The sequence below is a fragment of the Engystomops pustulosus genome, chromosome 2 (genome assembly GCF_040894005.1).
Source record: "Engystomops pustulosus chromosome 2, aEngPut4.maternal, whole genome shotgun sequence".
In the NCBI taxonomy this organism is placed as follows: Eukaryota; Metazoa; Chordata; class Amphibia; order Anura; family Leptodactylidae; genus Engystomops; species Engystomops pustulosus.
This window is the reverse complement of record NC_092412.1, coordinates 133,641,380-133,663,941: the sequence shown is the minus strand read 5'-3', so window position 1 is coordinate 133,663,941 and position 22,562 is coordinate 133,641,380. Positions and strand designations below refer to the sequence as shown.

The window sequence follows — 22,562 nt, the reverse complement described above, 5'->3', positions numbered from 1 at the left end:
TCAAAATGTGGGTTTTTGCAACAGCTATTTCAGTATGATATATCTAATAACTGATGGACACCGTAATATTTCAGGATTGAAATGAGGTTTATTGTACTTACAGAAAATGTGCAATATGCATTAAAACTAAATTTGACAGGTGCAAACGTATGGGCACCCTTATCATTTGCTTGATTTGAATACTCCTAACTACTTTTTACTGACTTACTGAAGCACTACATTGGTTTGGTAACCTCATTGAGCTTTGAACTCCATAGCCAGGTGTATCCAATCATGAGAAAGGGTATTTAAGGTGGCCACTTGTTGGTGGCAAGTTGTTCTCCTATGTGAATCTCCTCTGAGGAGGTAAAATGGGCTCCTCAAAACAACTCTCAAATGATCTGAAAACGAAGATTGTTCAACATAGTTGTTCAGGGGAAGGATACAAAAAGTTGTCTCAGAGATTTAACCTGTCAGTTTCCACTTTGGTAAGGAAATGGAAGTCCACAGGGACAGTTCTCGTTAAGGAGGACCTGTCACCAAAATTTTCGGCACTAGAGTTGCTTACTAAAGTAAGCAGCTCCTAGTGCTTGAACTTTAGTAAGCAACTCCTAGTGCCGAAAATTTTGGTGACAGGTCCTCTTTAAGCCCAGAAGTGGCAGGCCAAATATCAGAAAGGCAGAGAAGAAGAATGGTGAGAACAGTCAAGGACAATCCACAACCTCAGCATCATTTTGAATCTGTATGGGAGAGTGATGCAAAAGAAGTTGTTTCTGCAAGCACGCCACAAACATAGTTGCCTGTGGTATGTAAAAGCACATTTTGACAAGCCAGTTTCATTTTGGGAGAAGGTCCTGTGGACTGATGAAACAAAGATTGAGTTGTTTGGTCATACAAAAAGGCAGTATGCATGGCGGCCAAAAAACACAACATTCCAAGAAAAATAATTGCTACCCCAATCCCAAGACCTGAATATCATTGAATGGGGATGATTTGAAGCAAGCTGTCCATGCTAGACGACTATGCTAACTGAACTGGAATTATTTTGTAAAGAGGAATGGTCAAAAATACCTTCATCCAGGACCCAGGCACTCATTAAAAGCTACAGGAAGCGACTAGAGGCTGTAATTTTTGCAAAAGGAGGATCTACAAAATATTAATGTCACTTTTCTGTTTAGATGCCCATACGTTTACACCTGTCAATTTTTTTTTAATTGCACACTTTCTGTTAGTACAATAAACCTCATTTCAATCCTGAAATATTACTGTGTCCATCAATTATTGGATATATCAAACTGAAATAGCTGAAAAATGATTAAGATCAATAGGGTACACAAACTTTTTCATATGACTGTATCATTCCGCCATGTTACTAAAGAGAAAGTCACTTTTCTTGGACAGTATTATCTAAACAGGAGGTTGGCAAAATTTCCACAACAATATCCAACAGCCCTTGATCTCAGCCCAAATATAAAATCTAGTGTGCCACATGCTTGGGGTAAAAGTAAGGTACTGGAACAGGGGAAGTATGTTCCCCACCACAGTTAGACAGCCCACCACACATCACTGGATCAAATTATTCTGTGGGTGAGACTGTGGGATGGCTACCTGTACCATGAATTGCCCAATATTATTGCACCTATTTTGGCTCACATATAAGGCTTTAAAGTTGACATAATATTGGTGCACTTTCTTTCAGAATTCTAAATGTCTGATGGTCACCACAATTACCAACTAACAGCACCTTTAATGCTTTCTGTGAGCCAAAAATAGGTGAAATAATATTGGCTGATTTATGTTACAGGTTGGCATCCCACGATCGCAGCCATGGATGACAGGAGTGCCTTATTGTTTTTTTATGTCATTTATACTTGCTTGTGTGCATGGTTCACTTGCTTTGCGGATGGACATTTACTATTTTGGATGGACTTTTGTCTCTGTGCACCCAACAGTACTGCTATTTTCCATTTTTGTATTATACAAACACAGTTAGGATGAATATGTTATCTTTATGTAATAGTTTAATGTTCTGTATTGTAAGGGAAAAGTCTGTGCTGAGCATGAGGAGCTGGAAAGTAAACTACAGGCCCTTTTGCAGAGGGTAAAGGAGATCTCGCACTCTCTTGACTGCCAGAAGACAATGGATTTTCGATCCGTATCTACTGTAAGCGAAGAAATAAATATTTTAGAGGTAATTTCTCAGTTTTACCATGCTACTAGAAACTTAGTGTATTAGTCCCTTTCGCTCAACTTTTTTATGAAAAAAATTGTATGACATGTATAAATATGGTCAATGTTTATACAATATATTTGTTTCTACTCCTCTTAAGTAACACCTACAGTCCCCGTAGAGTTTCCATATATGGCTGATAATAGTGGTACATATGACATCTGCGCCTGTGATGACCGAAATGTAGTGCAGGCCCCACCTCCATTAGCAGCCATGTAGATGGGGCCTCTGTGTTGATAGCACAGGGCATGGCCAAACAGGTGTGGCTTAAGAAATATTGTGAGTGACACATTATATTATAGGGGTTGGCCTCTCTTTTACATACATTTTCCATTTGCCTTTAGTCCCTGAATGTGCATAAAGTGGTTTAGCAGTCCTTCTTCTTACTTGGTTTGATTGCAGCACCTAGAGGGTCCTGCCAAATTGTGCGTTCTTGGACAGTTCATGAACCATGCTTAGTGCGTTTTTAAATTCACTGAAAACGCATACATTTTTGCATGTGTCTGGCTGGTTTAAATCTGTTTCACAGCTGCTTACACTTCCATAAATGAAGAAAAACAGATTAAAACCAGCCAAACTCATGGTAAACATACAAAAACGCATGCGTTTTAAAAACGCACTAAGAACAATCTCTGTGCGCTGATCGTTTGCTATGACAACTATGGTAGATATGTATTACAACATTCTGTCAATGTGTACCTCTGATATGCCGATAAATGCAATCTATTCTATAGCTGCTTTCCCAGCAATAAATGTGCCTTACGGATGCTTTCCAGAACTTTTCATTTCACATACAAAACATTAGGTCTGGGATAAATATTGAAACGCATACACATTACGTTTTCACAACTTCAATTTCATTCTTTGTTTTAGAGTTTGAAGCAAGCTATGATGGACAGCCGGGTTGATCTGGAGGACATTGCCTACGATGTTCAGTTCTTTATTTCTGAACAAGCTCAAAACTTGTCACCACAACAAAGTCGCATACTGCTTCGCCTTTTGAACGAGCTGCAAAAATCTTTTCGCGAGACCTCTGAAAGTTTGTTGGCTCAGAGTAAAGCTCTGCAGTTCCGTGAACATCAGGTGAAATATAGCATAGAGTTCAAAGGGATATAATAAAGCACTTATCTGCTATCTAATGGATAGCTGTTAAATGCTAAATCAGTGGAGGGCAGATATTCCCCCAATTTATGGCACCTGCTATGAGACTTGGATGAGTGTAAAAGCCAAGCTGTTTTAAAGTGCATAGCACAGACAAAAAAACTACTAGGTATCTGGTCCCCCACAATTTTTACGTTTATTACCTTTACAGTGAATAGGTGATGACAAACTTTTTGTCAGAATTCACTTTTAAGCTTAGACTGCATATTTGTTTACATGTTATACACTGCTTATTCACTGAACAGAGGCCTTGATTGACCCCAAGGTGCAAACAGATGCTGTGGACTATATAATATTTGGTGACAGCATGTCTCATGGAATATTAAACTACATCTAATTTGTTTAATTCCTTATTTAATGCCTAAATTTTTAGTTAGTGATTTAGTTTTGATTTTACCTATGTCATCTGCTTTTGAGTGGAGCCGCTATACATCCAGGTGTTGTGGGAATGCTAGATGTGTCCAGATCTGCAGGCGGAAACTATGCAGCATATTATGGTCGATAAGGCTGCCTAAGGGTGAAGATACACATGGCGTTTTTGGACAGTTTTTGGGCCGTTTTTACTAAGTGCGTTTTCAGATCGTTAAAAACGCATCCTTTTTTTTTTCATTGCACAATTTCGGAAAAACGGACAAAAACGTTTTAAAAAAACGGATGCGGTTTTTTTAACGCATGCGTTTTTAACGATCTGAAAACGCACTTAGTAAAAACGGCCCAAAAACGCCATGTGTGTCTTCACCCTAAGGCTATGTTCACATTTCCATAACTTTATTTCTTTATTTCATATTTACTTCCTAAATGAAATAACTAAAGCCATTGGAGACCAAAACATCCCTTAGACTGTTTGGCCTCTTTTATGATGTGCATTATTTTGCAGATTGAAAATATTCTGCCTTCAGGACTTTTCATTCTCTGCCGAATGAACAAAGCTCTGATAATGCAGATGTGAACAGATCCATAGAATGCCAGTACTATACTACGACCATTTTGCAATGCATACCTTGATGGACAAAATTTGAGAAGGCATCTCCACCACTTGACACTAGGTTTCCGTCCATGAGCATATGTGCTATTTAACTTTGTTTGATTCATCCATTCTAAAAGTGCTAGTATAGATTTTAGGAATTAGAATGTTATATTGGAGTATATATTATTTTATTAATATTTGATAATGTGTTATTTTTGTTACCCTTAGCCTTTTATAACAAATTTATATCTTCACATGATGGTATTTGACCTGGATTTTCTGGTGCCAGAAAACCTAACAGCAGAACAAGACAGGCAATAAGAGTCGTTTTTGATGGTACAAGAGAACCTCCAGGTTTGTTCACATGTGGCGCTTTGATTCATGCACCAGAACGCCAGGTGTGAACACACCCTAATAGTTGCATCTGTTAACTGCTGTTTTTGTCTATGTTTTGTCTGTATTAACATTATCTACAAGCTGCCTAATTTGTGTATGTATTAAACCTCTTGTTTGCTTTCCTTTTTTCAGGTCTCTCTACTCTAACAATGAAGGATTTCTTCCTCACTCTGATACTGGTGTTAACACCAATACCCACTATATGTTTTTTTTAGAATGATTTCTATAAAAGGGACACATCGTGCTCACCAAATAGGCAGGGATTTGTAGGGAAAAGAAGTGGGTACCGCCCCATACTGATTCTTAGTCCTGATTGTATGAATTGTTCCGACACAGAGGCCACTTAAACATTGCAGTAGTCTGATTAGTATATGGCATCAGTATTATAAAGCCAAAACCTAATGATGTAATGTAAAGATTTCTACCTCTTTTTTTTTTTTTTTTTTTTTTTTTTTTTTTGCTATTGTTCCACTCATTGGGTTGACTTGTACTGAGGCAAGTACTGACCAAAGTACTGCTGTGACAATGCTGGCATCTGTGTGGGCAATGCCTCTCTGTTTAAAGAGGTTGAAGGTGGATCTGAACACTCAAGATCTTTTATTTCCTTTTAGACACTTCAGGAGCAGCAGGTGGCTTGTGCTCAAGAATTAGAAGGCTTGAGCTCCTGGGCTGAACAGGTGGAGAAGGCTGTGAATGAGCACCACACCAGTACCAGCGCACAGGACCTTTCAAGTCTTCAGGATCAGTACCAGAGCATGCAGGTGATTATGTTAGTCTTTACAGTTTAAAAGCTTCGTTTTAGTATGTAAACTGTAAAACTTAAATTATTGATAAGGCAGAATAAAAATCCCTATTTATTAAACTAAAATTTTTAACTTCACTCCTACTCCAAACAGAAACTTAACAAGGATGTTCATACTCGAGCTAACCAGTTTTTAAGTGCCATCAAGGCAGCAGAGAACTTTCTTGAACAAAACAAGAACAAAATGAGTCCTGCGGAACTAGAGGCATTCCAAAGAAGATTAAAGAAGGCTAAGGAGCAGTACCAGGCTGTACTTCAAAAAACAGGGGAGACAGAGAAAAAGCTGGAGTCTGCAGTGAGCACTGCTGTCTTAGAGGAAACCAAAAAGGTAATATGAGATCAGAGAACATTTGGGCTAGTACTGGTATGTCCATACATATATGTATATGGTCATGTGTATAAGATTAACTTTCTAAAGTGAATGTGTAGTAGGGCACCTCAATAGTCCCTCAATAGCAGATGTAAGCAAATGAAAAGCCCATAAATATTGGATCTACCCAGTATAATCCTAGCACACAGCAACTTTACACATTTACATTCACATTTATATGAAGACAACACTTTTGTTAGCTTTTCATTTTTTGGACAATTTAGCAATTTTCTGAATAGATCAGGATGATTATATCTATATTTATTCTAAACATAATTTTGGGTGTCACAGTGTGTTCCTCCTGAACTGTCACTAAACAGTGTGTAGTGACTTTTTGTTTTTAACTGCAAATTTTTATTCGAAATTTTCCAAACACAATGTAATACAGCGGGTAATGCGTGCAATGCAGGTCGATTCGTACATTAATCTACATTTCTGGTGTACAAAATGTTAACCCATTAACCGCTTCCCGACATTTGACATAATAGTACTGCATCGCGGGAGGTGCGTTCCCGCAAAATGCAGTACTATTACGTCATGCTTCTGGCCCCGGCTGCTGAACGGAGCCGGGGCCAGAAGCTGCGGGTGTCAGCTATATATTATATATTACCTGCCTCTAACACCCGCGATCGGAGATTTCTCTGATCACGGGTGTTAACCCCTAACACGCCGCGGTCGCGCTGACCGCGGCGTGTTAGGGGGAATTTAAAGTGAATCGGACCCCCCCCCCCCCGCGGCGCTTACCGGGGGGGGTCCGCTGTTCCAATCGCAGCCCCGGGACTGCCGGTGCCCGGGGCTGCGCGATCCTCCTTCCTGTAGCCGCAGCATGCTCAGTGTGTTACATTACACAGTGTAATACATCTGTATTACACTGTGTAATGTGAAGAATAGCTTGAACAAGCGATCCGTGGATCTCTTCTTCAAGCTTAACTATAAAAGTACATTAAAAAAGTTAAAAACATTAAATAAAAACATTTTTGAATAAAAATAATTAATTAAATAAAGTTAAAGTCCCCTAAACACAAATATTCCCTATACACATGCAATAAAGGGAGAAAAACACAAAATCGCCAAAAAAAACCCCACATATTTGGTATCGCCGTGTCCGTAACAATCCGTACAATAACTCAGAAACTTTATTGGACCCGCACGGTGAACGCTGTAAAAACAAAACCCGAAAAACACGCCAAAAATGTACATTTTTCATAAAATCTCTGCACAAAAATGTTCTAAAAAGTGATCAAAAAAAGTTATGTGCGCCAAAATGATACCACTGAAAAGAACAACTCAACACGTAAAAAATAAGCCCTAAACTAGCTCTGTCAACCAAAAAATATTAAAGTTATGTCTCCGAAAATATGGCGATGCAAAAACAAATGAGATTTCCTCTATATTAGTTTTTATCCAGTAAAATTGTAAAAATAAATGAAAAACTATATAAATGAGGTATCACCGTAATCGTAGTGATCTGTAGAATAAAGATAATATAGTATTTTTAGTGTACGGTGTACGACCCCCAAAATATACAAAAAGAAAGGAAACCAAAATTGACAATTTTCTTTTCACCCATACATTCAAGAGTTAATAAAACCTCATAAATTAGCTAATGACCCACTAAAATGAAGTATTTGTAAAGTGCATCTCATGTCGCAAAAAATAAGCCCTTAAATGTCCAAATTGCCCAAAAAATAAAGATTGTATAGCCAATAAAAAGTGACAATGCATAATCTGCTCTGAATGGCGCAGCTTCTCTTTGATGCCCTGGCGTGTGCCCATACAGCAGGTTACCACCACATATGGGGGATTGTTATACGCGGGAGGGATAGGGTATCAAATTTTGTGGAGCGTTTTGGTATTTTATCCACTGAAAATGTGCACATTTTTTGAAAAACACATTAATTTAGCCAAAATAATTTCCCTTTCAAAATTGCATCCGATTTTGTTTTAACCCCTGTAAAACAATTAAAGGGTTAACAAACTTCATAAAAGTTCTTTTACGTACGTTGAGGGGTATAGTTTCTATAATGGGGTAATTTATGGGGTTTACTTTTATTTAGGTCTCTCAAAGTGATTTGAAACCAGAGCAGGTCCCTCAATAGCAGGATTTTGCGTTTTTTATGAAAATGTGAAAAATCGCACCTCACGTTCAAAGCCCCATAACATCCTACAAAAATAAGACTATGCATAAAAAACCATGTCCACATAAAGAAGACATTCGGTGAATGTTAGTTATTAAGTATTTTTGCGGTTATGACTATGTATGGAAAAAGTAGAACATTTTGAAGTTTGAAAATCAAGAATTTTTCCAAATTTTCACCAAATATCTGATTTTCTCATAAATAAATGCAAAACATACCACCAAAATTTTTCAACTAACATGAAGTACAATGTGTCACGAGAAAACTATTTTAAAATCACTTGGATATGTTAAAGCGTTCCGGAGTTATAACCACTTATAGGGACACAGGGCAGATTTGAAAAAATGGGCCGTGTCAGGAAGGTGAAAAGTGGCTTCAGCGTTAAGGGGTTAAGGACCAGGCCCTTTTTCGTTTTTGCGTCTTTATTTTTCACTCCCTTCAAAATTCTATCACTTTTTTATTTTTCCATGTAAAGAGCTGTGTATCGGCTTGTTTTCTGCACAAATTCCACTTCATAGTGGTGGTATTTAATATTTTATGCCGTATACTGGTAACAGGAAAAAAATTCTGAATGCAGAGAAAATGATGACAAAACACATTTGCGCCATTTCATGTGGCTTGGTTTTTACGGCTCTCACTGTGTACCCCAAATGACAGGTCTACTTCATTCATTGGGTTAGTACGATCATGGGAATACCAAATTTGTATAGGTTTTATAATGTTTTCATAAGATGTGCAACAAGATGTAAGGGTAGGTCTTATTGCGCTATGGGGTTAAACAACAGCTAAGTCAATATTCAGATTAAAGTATTCGGAGTTAAGGACATCATTACAATACAATGTACTGCAAATCTGCATCTTTTTTTAGTTGGACGAAATAAAGCTGTCATACCATGCTATGGATCTCCAGTAGTTCCTCAGTTGGATTAATGCTACAATACCCTCTTCAACTAATGAGTAACCAATATATCAGACTAGACAAGAGGAACTACACACATCAGGAAAGATAAGACCTGGAAGGGGAAACAAGAACTGCAGTGCTAGTGGCTCTTCTGTGTAGTGACTTTTATTGAGGGTTCAACAAACACTCATTTCACATCCATGAGGTTCTTTTTGAAGACTATAGGAAAACTGCTCTAGCTGTCAATATGAAGGAATCCTGGCAGTCCCCATTATTAGTTCCATATGGTCCATCGGCTGTTTCAGTTTGTCATACCACACATCTGGCACACCACTGTGCATTCTGTTGTAAATATTGGTAACAATGCAGATATGAGCAGAAGTCAGAAAATATAGCTACAATATTTTGTGTGAGGACTTGCACTTTCACATACACAAATCTCGGCCTCCACTCAAGAATCTAAATGGAATATTGCAAATATATTTCTACACATTAGCTAAATGTTGAAAGATAATCTAATTTGTTTAGGGGCTACTCTGCTGTCCTAATGTCTGCTGTTTGGAAATAAATCAAGGGGTGTGAGAAGCAATCAGGGTAAATTTTTTGGTTATTGTCTACCATCTAATGTATGAGCAGCTCAAATTGTAGACTAATATTATTGCAATTTGCTTCAAGGTCTTTTTTTCTATAAAGACATGTACGTCCTTTCCACAGAAAACTATGCAATAATATTTTAATAATCATAAATGTTAAAATAATATAAAAATATGGCATTTTATCATCAGAAATCCGTTTCCTTTTGAATAACAAAAAACTTACATTAAAATATTGATAACCAACATGAATATTAGAATTGTAAAGTGTTGTGGTACAGAACCTACTTTCTTCGGAATTGGGATTTAATTTTTCTCCCATTATAGTGACAACCTTTTTTTTCTGTCTTTGCTATGGCTACATGACTGCTTATGGTCACAAAACATTAGATTGCATTACAACTGCTAAGAGCAAGTTGACACAGTACAACGGTGGGCAGAAGGCTGTTTTCAAGCTGCAGTACTTGCATTATCTTTGTCTTGTGCCTGTAGTTCACAGTGTAACACTATGTAATATGTTTAAGTTTATTTTTTTTAATTCTCCTATGTCTTTTATAATTTACCAGATTATATTTATGTGACTGTTTCTATTACCTTTAGTCCAAAACTGCTGAAGAGCTGAAGGAAAATCTGGGGAAGATTGAGTCTCTTCTGTGTCAGGTTCTTCCTTCTATCCCAAATAAAAGCAACCAGAAAATCAGTGTTACTGATGGAAAAGAAACTGGAACGAAAGCGTCTTCAGCTAGCGGTGTTCCTCCAGAAGATCCTGCTGACATCATTAATGCCTTGTATGAGAGGAAAAAGGTAAGGAGGTGAAAATGATGTGTTCTTTGGTAAACTCTGCCTTCTGTGTTAGTGACCAAAATAAGAGCTGTGTGTTCGGCATTAAATATTGAGAAAAATTGGACATATTGGTGCCAAACCAAGAAGGTTTAAAGGGTACATATGTATGGAGGGATTGGGGTGGATCAAGTTCATGTTTCTTGAAATTGTTCGCTGGGTAGGGTGGTTTTGAATGTTCCTGGTGGGAAGTCATTTACTTCAGAACGTCACTTCAAGAAACAATAACAGAAATGTATAACTCTCCCAGACAAACCTGACAAAACCAGCTTTTACCAATCACAAAATTGAGGCAAATTTTATCAACACGTTTCACATTGTCACCAAAGTTTCAGAAGCTCTCTGAGAATTTTCCTGGAGGCATCCCTAATTTTAACAAAAATGAACAGGTGGCCTTCAAATTATTGAGAGACAGCACAATTGTAATACATGTCCATGAGGAATACTTCTAGGGGACTCGCTGAATCCTATTAGACTGCGTATAATCCCTCTTACTATTTTTTGCCATATTTTAACTGTCGATTTACAAAGGAAAACTGGTGAACACACACACACGCTTCCTGATGCTTGACGTTGCAGCTCTATACTCTTTCAGATCTCTCCCAGAAACCCCCACTTTAAAGAGGAACTTTTACCACCTCACACATGTGGAGTGTAGCATAGCTGCTACACAGATTCCGGGGCACTTCGAATTTTCTTTCTAGCCTGGTTGTGGAGATATCAGTCCCAATATCTGACCATTATAATCTATGTTTGGTCAGAGAGGAGGAGCTGGGGGTGGGTGTTATGTTAATCTTCTCTCATACTGTCAATAGTGAGCTGTGATTTTTTTTTCTATGTTCATCTTAAGGCTGTGTTCACACACATGCCACTAGTATTCGGTTGACATTCCATTTACACTGTGTTTACAAAAATGCAAGGTTGCAAATTACGATGCAAATGCAATGTAAATGTGAGCGCAGTATAAACACACAGGCAATGTAAATGCCAGGCAAATGCAATGCAAACACAAACGTGATGCAAGTGCAATATAAACACAAAGTAAATGAAAACGCAAACACAGTGGAAACACCGCGTGAACGTTAAGACAAATGCCATGTAAATGCGATGCAGGTGCCACGTAAATGCGATGCAGGTGCCACGTAAATGCGATGCAGGTGCCACATACATGAAAATTAACCGTAAATGGCAAACGGAATGCAACATAAACCTGAAGCAAACTCCATGTAAATGTAACACAAACCCACTTAAATGCAAATGCCACATAAATGTAAACAGAATGCACATGAGACGTAAAGGCAAATGCTAGGTAAATGCAATGCAAACACACAACATAAACGCAAATAGCACGTAAATGTAAGTGTAAACACGACGTAATCACAATTGCCACATAAACATAAGTGTAAGTACAAGAAAAGCCACATATACACAAACTCCCCGTAAATGCCACATAAGCGAAAGTGTAAACATGACGCAAAGGCCACGGAAGCTTAAACGTTACACAAGTAAGCGCTAACGCACTACAAATGCCATATAAGTGAAAGCATGAATGTGATGCATATGTGACGCAAATGCCATGTAAGCAAAAACACACTGCAAATGCCATACACGTGAAAGCGGGAATGTGACGCAAATGTGACGCAAATGCAGTGTAGGCGTAAACATAAGCTAATGCGTAAACATGAAGCAAACTCAACGCAAATGCCACATATTCATACTGCAAAGCAAATGCTAACTCCACTTGAGTGTAAAGGCGACGTGTGAGCTGGTTCAGAAGGAGCACCAATTTAAAGTCAATCCTCACCCCTAGCCAGCTGAAGCCTGCATCCACAACTGCATCCAAATCAAACATCTCTCTCCACCAAAGCACCAGGGATATTCAAATGCAGCTCCAGGCAATTTTTGTGCTGTGATAATATCCAGCATGGCGTTACCTCCATAAAAAGTATCACCAAAATTAACTTTTCCCATTAAAGAAAATATGCCATCGAAATGACCACAGTGACACTGGTAATTTTCATATATTTGTTATCTATGGGCTCCTTCCTTCTAAAATCAACTTTTAAAATCCTGGTTATGAGCCTGGTAGGTTCTGTGGTCCCCCAGTGCTGCAGATTCACAGGCTCTCTCTCCTCTTTCTGTATAGCAGGAAATGCATGGGTAGGGTAGACCCACTGTGCTTATTCTAACAGCCTGTGAATCTACAGTTCCGATGGGCTCTGGAATTATTAGCATATTTATAAAAGTTGTTTTTAGAAGGAAGGGGACAATGGATAACAAATATATAAAGATTACCACAGTCAGTGCCTTGTCCCTGGTTTAAAATGCTTAATTTTAATGGTAGATTTTCTTTAACCATCAGTATCTTCAAATACGACTACCCTTCCCACTCTGCCTAGCCTGATACACCCACCCTGTGTATTTATTTTGTCCATGTTAATGATGGGTATATAGCCACCCCACAGCATCTGCATAAGTTTTTACTATTCATTTATGTAAATACTTCCCATGTCAATGATGTTTTATATAGGCACCCTTCTGCATATTTTTCGTTATTTAAAGAGGACCTGTCACCCATAATTTTGGCACTAGGTGGTGCTTACTAAAGTAAGCAGCTCCTAGTGCTTGAACAAATGCTGCAGTGTTAGAAGGATAGCGTTATCAGAAGCCTCCGGTAACACTACCTAACACTGCAGCTTGGTTAGGGGTGGTGATTGCCGCATGGCGTGCGGCAGTCACCGCCAGCCTATGGAGCGAGCGGGGCGGTCCAGCGAAGAGGCAGAGCCTCGGACCGCCCCCTCATGAATACGTCGGACAGCTTTGCGAGTGGTCCGACGATTACATTGTACTTCGCCGCATCGTTAGATAGCGTTACCGGAGGTTCACGGTAACACTGTCATTCTAACACTGCGGTGTTTGTTTAAGCAGTAGGAGCTGCTTACTTTAGTAAGCAGCTGCTAGTGCCGAAATTATGGGTGACAGGTCCTCTTTAACTCTGAGTTGAATAGGCAAAGTTGTATGTGACAAAAGCTATTTATTTGTGGAAAAAAGGCTTGAAGGCTGGGTATGGGTGGAGGAATGATGTTATGGTGGAAAGTCTTTGCTATATTTTGTATTTTCATGCTCTCTTACGTCTATTGTAGACACAGCATGAAGAAATGTTGGCCAAGCAGCAAAACTTCATCTTGACCATACAGTCAGCACAAGACTTCTTAGATAAACATGGTAGTACGTTATCCCCTGAAGAGAGGGAACGCTTGCAGAAACAGCTGGAACGTTTGAAGGAGGAGTACGCTACCTCACTCTCTCAATCCCAATTGCAGCTGAAACATTCACAAAGCCTACGTGATGACTTGCAAAACTTCATTCATGATTGTGGAGAGTTTGAGAACTGGCTTCATCAGAGTGAAAAAGAATTGCACAACATGCAGAATGGGGAAGCAGAATTTGCAGCATTACATGACTTGCTGCACCGGCAAGGCGATTTCTCTGAAGATGTGATATCGCACAAAGGAGATTTGCGATACATCACTATTGCTGGTCAGAAAGTCATTGATGCAGAAAAATCAGCTGCTGAACAGTGCAATGAAGACTCGGAGGTGCAAGTGGCTGGTGCATTGGTGAAAAATAAACTTGAAGATGCTTCCAAAAGATACAGTGCCTTGCATTCAAAGGTAACCTCTAATAACTGTTAGAACATGGTCCATTGTAGTAAATGTGATCCTACAGAAACCACAGACAAAGGCAAATCCTCTACTCGCTTACATTAAAGTTTTGTTTCTTTACAGTGCTCTAAGCTGGGAACTCACTTAAACTCTTTACTGAGCTGGTACCAGCAGTTTCAGGAGGGCTCAGATGCAGTAATAAGCTGGCTGCAGAATGCGGAGTCATCTGTAGAAAAGTTACTTTCAGAACCAGTAGCTTCAGATCCAATGGCTCTACAGTCTCAGTTGGAGAAAGCAAAGGTAAATTATCTCACTCCATAAAATAACAAAACTCTATGTGAGGTCCAGATCAGTTTTGAGAAAGGTCTTGTCCATATTTTTTTCAGAGCATGCAGTGTGAAATTGCAGAGCATCAAGTACATGTGGAGAAGGTTCATAAGGCTGTCCGTGGTTTTCATGAAATGAAAGGAGATCCATTGCCAAATTGCAAGAAGATCCAGACAATTGCTGGTGAGTGTACATGTCCGAATCTACCACTGAGATAAGAGCACATGTAACCAAGAAGCATAAATCTCTGAAAAACTGGAGTTACTGTTTATCATCCAAAACTCCAGATACTTTAGCGATTTCTTTGGCAAAGAGAAACATAGGCTGACAGTGTGTAATTGACAGTACAGTACAGTTTAAATGAGTACAAGTTTTTATTTCACTCTTATTTGCATTGGATTATTTTCTCTCTCTCTCTTTTTTTTAATAGAGAAATGTTATTGTTTTTAAAAGAAATCTAACATCAGAAACAAGTATGATAAACCATAGATCCAGACATCATTATCCATAGCCTCCATCTTTCTAAAATCAACTTTTTCTAAAATATTCAAACAAGCCCTAAGGGTTCTCGGCATAGTCACTCTGTACTGTATCTTCACAGTCTGTTATATGTATTGTCACACCCCCCCTTCCCCTCTCACTGTGTGCTGCTACCATGAGAATGCAAGAGAGGAGGGAGGGAGACTGTGTAGCTACAGAGGGACTCTGGTAACTATGGCCAGAACCTTTTAAAACTCACTAGCATTATTTTAAAAGTTGCTTTTTGAAGGAAGAGGCCATGGATAACAGATATAAGAAGATTACCACAGTCACTGCATCTATGAGTCCCTGGTTTATCATGCTTGATTTTATAGATTTCCTTCAAGTGTTACATATTAGACTTGCAATAAAAAGTTTATACATTGACAGGATAGCCATCATGGGCTTGTCATCTCAATGTGAATATGTACAGGCTTGCTCTTTCTGTATACCTGTGTATGATTATAAGAATTACAATGTCACAGAATAAAGATTATACAACAATGTAGCAATGTACCGTGTAGGAGGAAATGCCTAAAACATAACTTTAATTATATAAATGTTAAAAATGTGTCTCATCTAAACACATGCTAGACCTCTAAAATATGGACATGTCGCACAAAAATATGCATGTTGAAAAATGCCCAATAAATACCTCTCAATGGTGTGAGTCTGAAAGAGACCTTACTATGATTCTGGAGAGGAATTTAAACTTGCTTGCACAGATTATGATCAATACCAATATCAATATAGACTCTTTGGAGGGAATTGGTCTGAGAGAAACTGCAAACAGAAAATGAAATGGAGGGCTTTGTGTTAGAAATAATCAGCTACAGAAATATCCATATGTACTCCTATAGAAAAACCCTTGTTACTGACCTCATCACTGAATGTCCAAAGTGGCTATCTCAGGCAGACTAATAGCTCATATAGTACACTTTACTGTTGACACACGCCCTGTGGAGGCAATAACTTGATTATAAAGGTCTAAGTGAGGAAGGTCGATTGTTTCCCCTATCCTGACGTAATGCAAAGGGATTCCCGTGTGTCCAGAACGTCCACCTCGCTGTTTGGCTTCTACAAGTGCATGGACGCATCGGTTTGCTGCATGTCATACCGCAATAGAGGGGTGGGACTGTAAGTCTTCTCGATCTCTCAGGAGATTGGAAACAATGAGACCTGGATTACGCCAGAATACCTTCACCATCACAGGATCTCCTGACAGGTCAGCACCGACAGAAATGTACCATTGGCAACTAAAAACGATTCAAGCATTGCATAAGAAATTTTTTTCTGTATATACATGTATATGTTGTTAAATATGGACAAGCAACACAGCCTTTTGGTTTATAGCAACCAAAGATTTTGCGTTCCAGCCATGTACCTGCGGCTTTTGGGGCTACAAAGTGACTTTTGACCAGCCTATCTTGTATCGAACAACCCCTTCACCATTTCTTTTGGTGTTTGCGGTTTCTCTCACACAAATTCCCTCTGAGGAGTTATGTTTTGATAGCCGAAACGCGTCAGGAAGGTGATATGAGATGAGGGTGTTATAATTAAACTTGGGGACAGTGGTGGTATTGCCCTTGTAAGGGTGGGAGTTGTGTTAGTGTTGGCTATGAGAGGGTTTGAATAGCCTTAAAAATTCCATTCAGGACCCCCTGTACCCTATATGTATTGTCGTCATCTCTACAAGTAAGTTTGAATTCCTCTCCAGAATCATAGTAAGGTCTCTTTCAGACTCTATTGAGAGGTATTTATTGAGCACTTTTTAACCGACATATTTTTTAGAATTCTAGCATGTATTTAGATGAGACTTTGCCTGCTTTTTAAAATTTATAAAATAAAAGTTATGTTTCAAACATTTCCTTCTGCATGGTACCACTTGATAATCAAATTGCTGTATAATCTGTGTATGATCTGTGTATTATAGTATAATTGTGTATCATTATAGATTCTATTGAAAGCCGGTTCCAGACTCTGTCCAGCAAGATGTCTTCCCACTCAGATTTGCTTCAAAAGTCAGTAGCACAGTCTCAGAGTGTTCAGGAAGGCCTGGAGCACCTCTTACACTGGTTGGAGGGAATAGAAATGACTCTAGAGAGGCAGAAACAATCACCTATGTCCTCTTCAGCAATTCAGGAGGCTCTGGCTCAGGACATGGTAAGACATGATCATTGTTTGTGGTTCTGATTTGTTCCTCACATGAATGTATTCAACAAAATAATATAACACAACATAAACCATCTTTATGACATGTGTAAAAATTATATATTTATTTGTTATATATTTATAGAAATACATATTAATGTATAAAAATTCTGCAGTGTGTTATAGATTATATAAAAATAACTATTAATTACTCTGTATTATTTTATCAGTTGAAATAATTATGACAAGAGTTCACAATCTATGAGGATGATAGGGTGACAGTACTTAGATAATGGCCCAGCCAATCTTTTTAAGTTTTTTAGAATAAATAATTCTGCGTGAGTCACCAACAGCTATCTACATTTACAGAATTCGATGTGCATGGACTTGCAAAGTAACCTGTATAGTGACATCAGGAGCTCAGAGATTACATAGAGGAGAGAAGTGAACAGAGGTGGTTAGTTTAAAGAGTGTGAAAATGGAGATGTAAATGGGAGACAAAGATTATATTCCTCTTAAATCACTGGTGGGTTGTAGAGCACGAATTTGGTGATGGATTGAATGATGAAGCACTGTGGTGAGCTTTGTGGAGGAGGGTGATTAGTTTTAACTGTATTTGGAAGGAGACTGGCACATACTGACTGGCACATACTAAAGGTATCGGTATAGAATTTGGATTGATAGACGAGTCTGGCTGCTATATTCGGAACAGATTGTAGAGTGGAGAGTTTAGTAAGCGAATGACCGATTAGTAGAGAATAACCAAGACTGGAGTGAATCAGAGCCACAATTAAGTTCTTAGAAGCTTCAATGGTAAGGAAATTGCAGCTTTTGGAAATTAGTTTTGAGGTATATATTATAAAACGTATAGTCAGATTAGTTATAATATAGTTTGTGTCTAGCTTTTCTGAAATCGTTATAAAACATTTAGTATGAGGTTCTGTTTTGCAGAAATTGAGACAAGACATTGGAAGTAGAAGAGGTAGCCTGGATGCCACCGGAGAAATGGTGGTGAAGTTCATGGAGACCGCAGACAAAGCAGCAGCTGCAACCCTTCAGAAGAAGCTGTCTCAAGTCACTGCTCGATTTGACAGTGTCTGTCAGCAGCAAAGTCTACAAGAGACTGCTTTGAAAGAAGTCTTACCAAAAGTAGAAAGATATGAGCAGATTTCAGAAGCACTTCAAGATTTTATAGCAACCAGGTCCCAACTGTTGGCATCGGGAAACCAACCAGATAGAGATATTTCTCAGTTTTCTGAGCAAATCCAGGTTTGTTTAAATCCTCATTATTATATGTACTTAAACCTCACAATGCAAGCCCTCATTTGCATGGCAGTATTGTGGTCAATAATTTCATCAGTAGGATTAGATATTAAAAAATATTAAGGAAAGATTTGCACCATTTTTCAGTTTTAGGCCAACTCTTAGGTCCGGTTTAGAACTGCTGATTCAAAGTCCTGACCAGAATAACACTCCATCACTAATGGAGTTTATCATTTTTCATTCTATCAGAGGCCAATTTAATACACAGAAATGTTACCAAAATGTGTTCTGTTACTTTTTTTTAGGAGCTAAATATAGAAATAAAGCAACAAGATGAGCAATTGGATACACTTGAACATCTTGTGAAGGATCTAAGCACCTGTCCTCTGCTTCTTAATGCTTCTGAGCATTTACAAAAGGTTCAGACCCTGAAAAAAGCTTTCCAGGATCTCCAGGAGGCAGCAAGCGACAGGTAATCATTCAATATGTACTTAGATGGTTAATTGTTTTTTTTTTATGTTGAACCTGCTAAAGCAACATTTCTTCTACAGGCAACAGGAAGCAATGTCCTGCCAAGAAGAGCTAGAAGAGTTCAGGAGCCTGGTTGGCAGTATGAGGAAGTGGCTTAAAGATAGTGAGGACAGAATACCATCATGTGACGTTTCTTATGGATCACTTGAATTACAGATCTTACTACAGCAAGTCCAGGTAATCCATCTGAAATTATATACAGTAATCCCAAATACTAAAATGTCTTATGACTAGAATTGATGCTGTTGTCCCATTTTCTAAAATTCTGAAACTTGGTACCCTAACATTTTTACTAGTCTGATATTTTGGAATTTGGAGTCATTGATCTATGGAACATGAATGGCTAAGCTGAACACTATTGTCATCTTTGGAGAGCCGTAAAATGAGGACAGCACTGAAAGAATTACAGATTTTGCATTGTTCTACTGACCAGTCAGAAAAATATAGCACAATATAGACAACGTCCCAAAGTAGTTGGCCTTATTATGTTTAATGATAAGCAAGGTATTGGTGGTTGGAATCAATAAAAAGAGATTGAATAGAGCATTTATGGGTATTATCAGAAAGCGCCATATCTTCATATTGTATCTGCTGTGCCAGAATGGCCTCTGTGTATGTGTTACAAGAAGAATAAATCGACATTACATTATGATTTCTGCAAGAAGATTAATGCAAAATTATTAGTCTTTGTGATATTGATAAGCAGATGCTAATATCACATTTGTGTTTTTTTTCTCCCAGGACCTCTTGAAAGACTGGAAATTGAAGGGTCCCCAAGTGGAAATCATCACACATAAAGGATCTCAACTGGAGAATCGAATTATGCAGATAACTTCTTCAGAAAGCCAACTACAAAGAGGTGAGCAGGGAGATGACATCTTCATTCTTTCTCATGCTGCCATGTCTCACCTCCTTACTTGTCTGTCTGTGTTCATAATATCATATATCCTAGCAAGACCTAGACCTTACAGTTCTATTCTTAGAGATATTTGTTATTTAGGATACTGCGTGACATTTACTTCATAATTTACAGTCACAATTCCACTGGTTGTTAGGCTCTGTTCACACTGGTGTTATAGCCTCTGTTTTTATAGGAGCCATGACAGAAATGACAAACAGTATAATATACAGAAAGGCAGAAAATGTGTATTCATTGAGTGGGTCAATAATCCATAATTCCACTCTACAACCTTGCAATGAGATCAGTAATAGAATTACTTAAAGGACACCTGTCATCAGGTCTCTGCCACTTGTCCTGTCACCTCTACCTGTTGGAGCAGCTCACAAGGATCCATCCCAGCCTTTATCTAGTTATTTCATACATTATTCATTGTAAAATCATCTATTTTTTATCATGTAATTGAGGCTGGTCACATGGTCAGAGGCAGTGATGTCACACCTGTTCCCCCTCCCCTCTCCTCCCCCTGCTCATGTCTGTGTGTAATGTATAGTAAAGCATGGCTAGTGTGTGTGCTGCATCTGCTGACATGCTGCATCCTCCTAATACACAGAGACACAGACATCAGCTACACATGAATCTGGCATGTTCTGCTGTAACATGGCTGCATGGAGCTGCTGTATCTCTCCTATACACACACACACATGCACACACAGGCTACAGGGAGCGTGGCCACCAGCACCAGGAAGCACATCATTATACAGCCTCACATCATTACACAGGCTGTCAGTCATGCACTGGGGGAGTGGCTGTGCCTCCCACTCATGAATAGAGTGGACAGCTTGAATATGCTAATGCTTCATTGGACATTTCACAGGTCATTTGCATACAGCTTTAGGACCTCATTGCTTAGGTTTACAGGCATGTAGAGGGACAATGAAGGGACAGAGGCAATGCTTTCTAATGGCAGTTTATGAAAATATATTTAGTTTAGGGGGGTTATTTTGCATGACGGGTTCTCTTTAAATCGATTTAGCAGATTATCCTCTAGCCCCAGAAGTCTTATTTCATGTACTCATACTTTATGTGTGATATAGTATCAAATGTCTTAATATAGAAGTATTAGTTGCTGTTTAATTGGAAAACTGCTTTATGGAAACATATTACCCGTACTATGGTGGTGTGTCTAGGCTTTATTATTTGACTATAATTAGTCGCATTAAATTAACAGGGTAACAGATTTAACCAAAGTGGTCAATTTAGGTATTTTACAGCTTTAGATATTTTAGGCTATTCCCTATGGTTCCTGTGTCTTTATCTACTAGTTTTTTTTGTTTGAAAAAACATGAAATGAACGATTGAATGCAATTTCTATTTTGGTTACTGACCCCTGTTGTTCCTTAGTATGGACTATGTTTCGTTAAGAATAGGAGTTCATTATGTTGAGAAAGTAATTAATGGTTAGTGGCGTAGAGAGCAGGGTCTGTAAGGAGGGCTGTTTTCACATCTAGCTATACATATCTATAACCTTCCTGGTTTCAAGTGTCCTATTTTTGGTGATAAGACTTCATGGTGGAATAATTCATATTTCAGCTCTATTTGTGCACTTGTGGATGTGTGTGTACTGGTAATATGCCTTAGTAGTGGACATGCATGGCTGGACAACTCCTTTTACTATTTTTTGCTAAAGGACATCTACACCAGGATGAAGGATACTGACATACTAATGTGTGGGCCATCTTGCAGGATCTGCTCTCCTTTTAGCTTCTTAGGATCTTGTTTTTACAAAAAAGCTTTTAAAAATTATGCTCTCAGGCTCCATTGACATGTATGAGCCCGGGCCCCTCAGGCTCATTTGCATATTTTTTAAAATTTATTTTTACATAGAAACAAGGTCCTAAGAAGCTAAAACACAATCAGATCCTGCCACAGGGGGCACACACCTGCATGCAAGTGTTCTTTGAGTCAGGGTTAGCAGTGTCTGGGAGATGGGTTTGTGGACCCTCTGGAACATCGCAGGAGGTGGTACTAGCCGCCACCTGGGTCCAGAGTCTAAGTGGCACCTGGTCTTTACCAGAGCCCGCCGCAAAGCTGGATGGTCTTGCTGCAGCAGGTTGCCACGAGGTCGTTCCACGGGTGCGACTAGCCTGATCTGGTGGTGCATGATGGGAGCCACCTGGCTATATAGCAGAGCCGGGTTGACCAGCTCCAATCAGAAGGACGCTGGCCTTTTAAATCCTATGACGCGTGTGCAGCCTAGTCAGAGCAGGAGCGTGGAGTGGTAATTCTGGGCCTGGAAATGGGGCAGCGGGGACAGTGCCGTGGGGAGGGGCACGGGTGTGCCCGCGATCCATGACAAGGATCACACCCGTGACGCTTGGTTTACAATCCTTTATCCTGGTGGTAGATATCCTTTAATGAAATAATTGCAACCAGACTGGGAGGGTGGACTTTTTGGCTACATGCCCACGTCTGCAGCAGTAGCCGTAAGCCGCGACCCGAGTGGAAAGGGGTGAGTGCTCCTCGCCCCTCTTCATATAGAGCTGAGTAGCCGCACTGCATAGCCGGTCAGGAATAGGACTGTGTGGCATTACAGCTCGGACCCAGCACTGTGACATACAATGTGCTCATTGTATGGTGTCCGTGTATAATGCACATCATGACAGCCATAAACTAGCTGATGTCTTTGCGGCTAGCTCTCACAGCCGTTACTTGCAGACGTGTGCGTTCACCCTTACCTCTGTGGGTGTCTAACTTTCATTGTAGAATGCATATGTATACTGTTTCATAGCAACGTCAGTCATCTGCAGTCTCACTAGACATGTCTTAAC

The 22,562-nt window shown here is 39.1% G+C and overlaps 1 protein-coding gene across 27 annotated transcripts in view; it reads left to right on the top strand.

Moving 5' to 3' along the window:
• Window positions 1-22,562, top strand: part of MACF1 (microtubule actin crosslinking factor 1) — a 209,448-nt gene that overhangs the window by 124,305 nt on the left and 62,581 nt on the right. For 22 of the 27 annotated variants that reach the window (XM_072136538.1, XM_072136545.1, XM_072136544.1 and 19 more), the window contains 13 exons: window positions 2,021-2,170; window positions 3,083-3,292; window positions 5,345-5,494; window positions 5,630-5,863; window positions 10,138-10,341; window positions 13,521-14,051; window positions 14,166-14,342; window positions 14,429-14,552; window positions 16,843-17,051; window positions 17,991-18,308; window positions 18,608-18,774; window positions 18,854-19,010; window positions 19,575-19,692. In XM_072136538.1, coding sequence (XP_071992639.1) covers window positions 2,021-2,170; window positions 3,083-3,292; window positions 5,345-5,494; window positions 5,630-5,863; window positions 10,138-10,341; window positions 13,521-14,051; window positions 14,166-14,342; window positions 14,429-14,552; window positions 16,843-17,051; window positions 17,991-18,308; window positions 18,608-18,774; window positions 18,854-19,010; window positions 19,575-19,692 — 2,749 coding nt within the window. The remainder of the gene's footprint in view (window positions 1-2,020; window positions 2,171-3,082; window positions 3,293-5,344; window positions 5,495-5,629; window positions 5,864-10,137; window positions 10,342-13,520; window positions 14,052-14,165; window positions 14,343-14,428; window positions 14,553-16,842; window positions 17,052-17,990; window positions 18,309-18,607; window positions 18,775-18,853; window positions 19,011-19,574; window positions 19,693-22,562) is intronic. The other 5 variants (XM_072136541.1, XM_072136540.1, XM_072136535.1 and 2 more) reach the window with 1 other exon arrangement.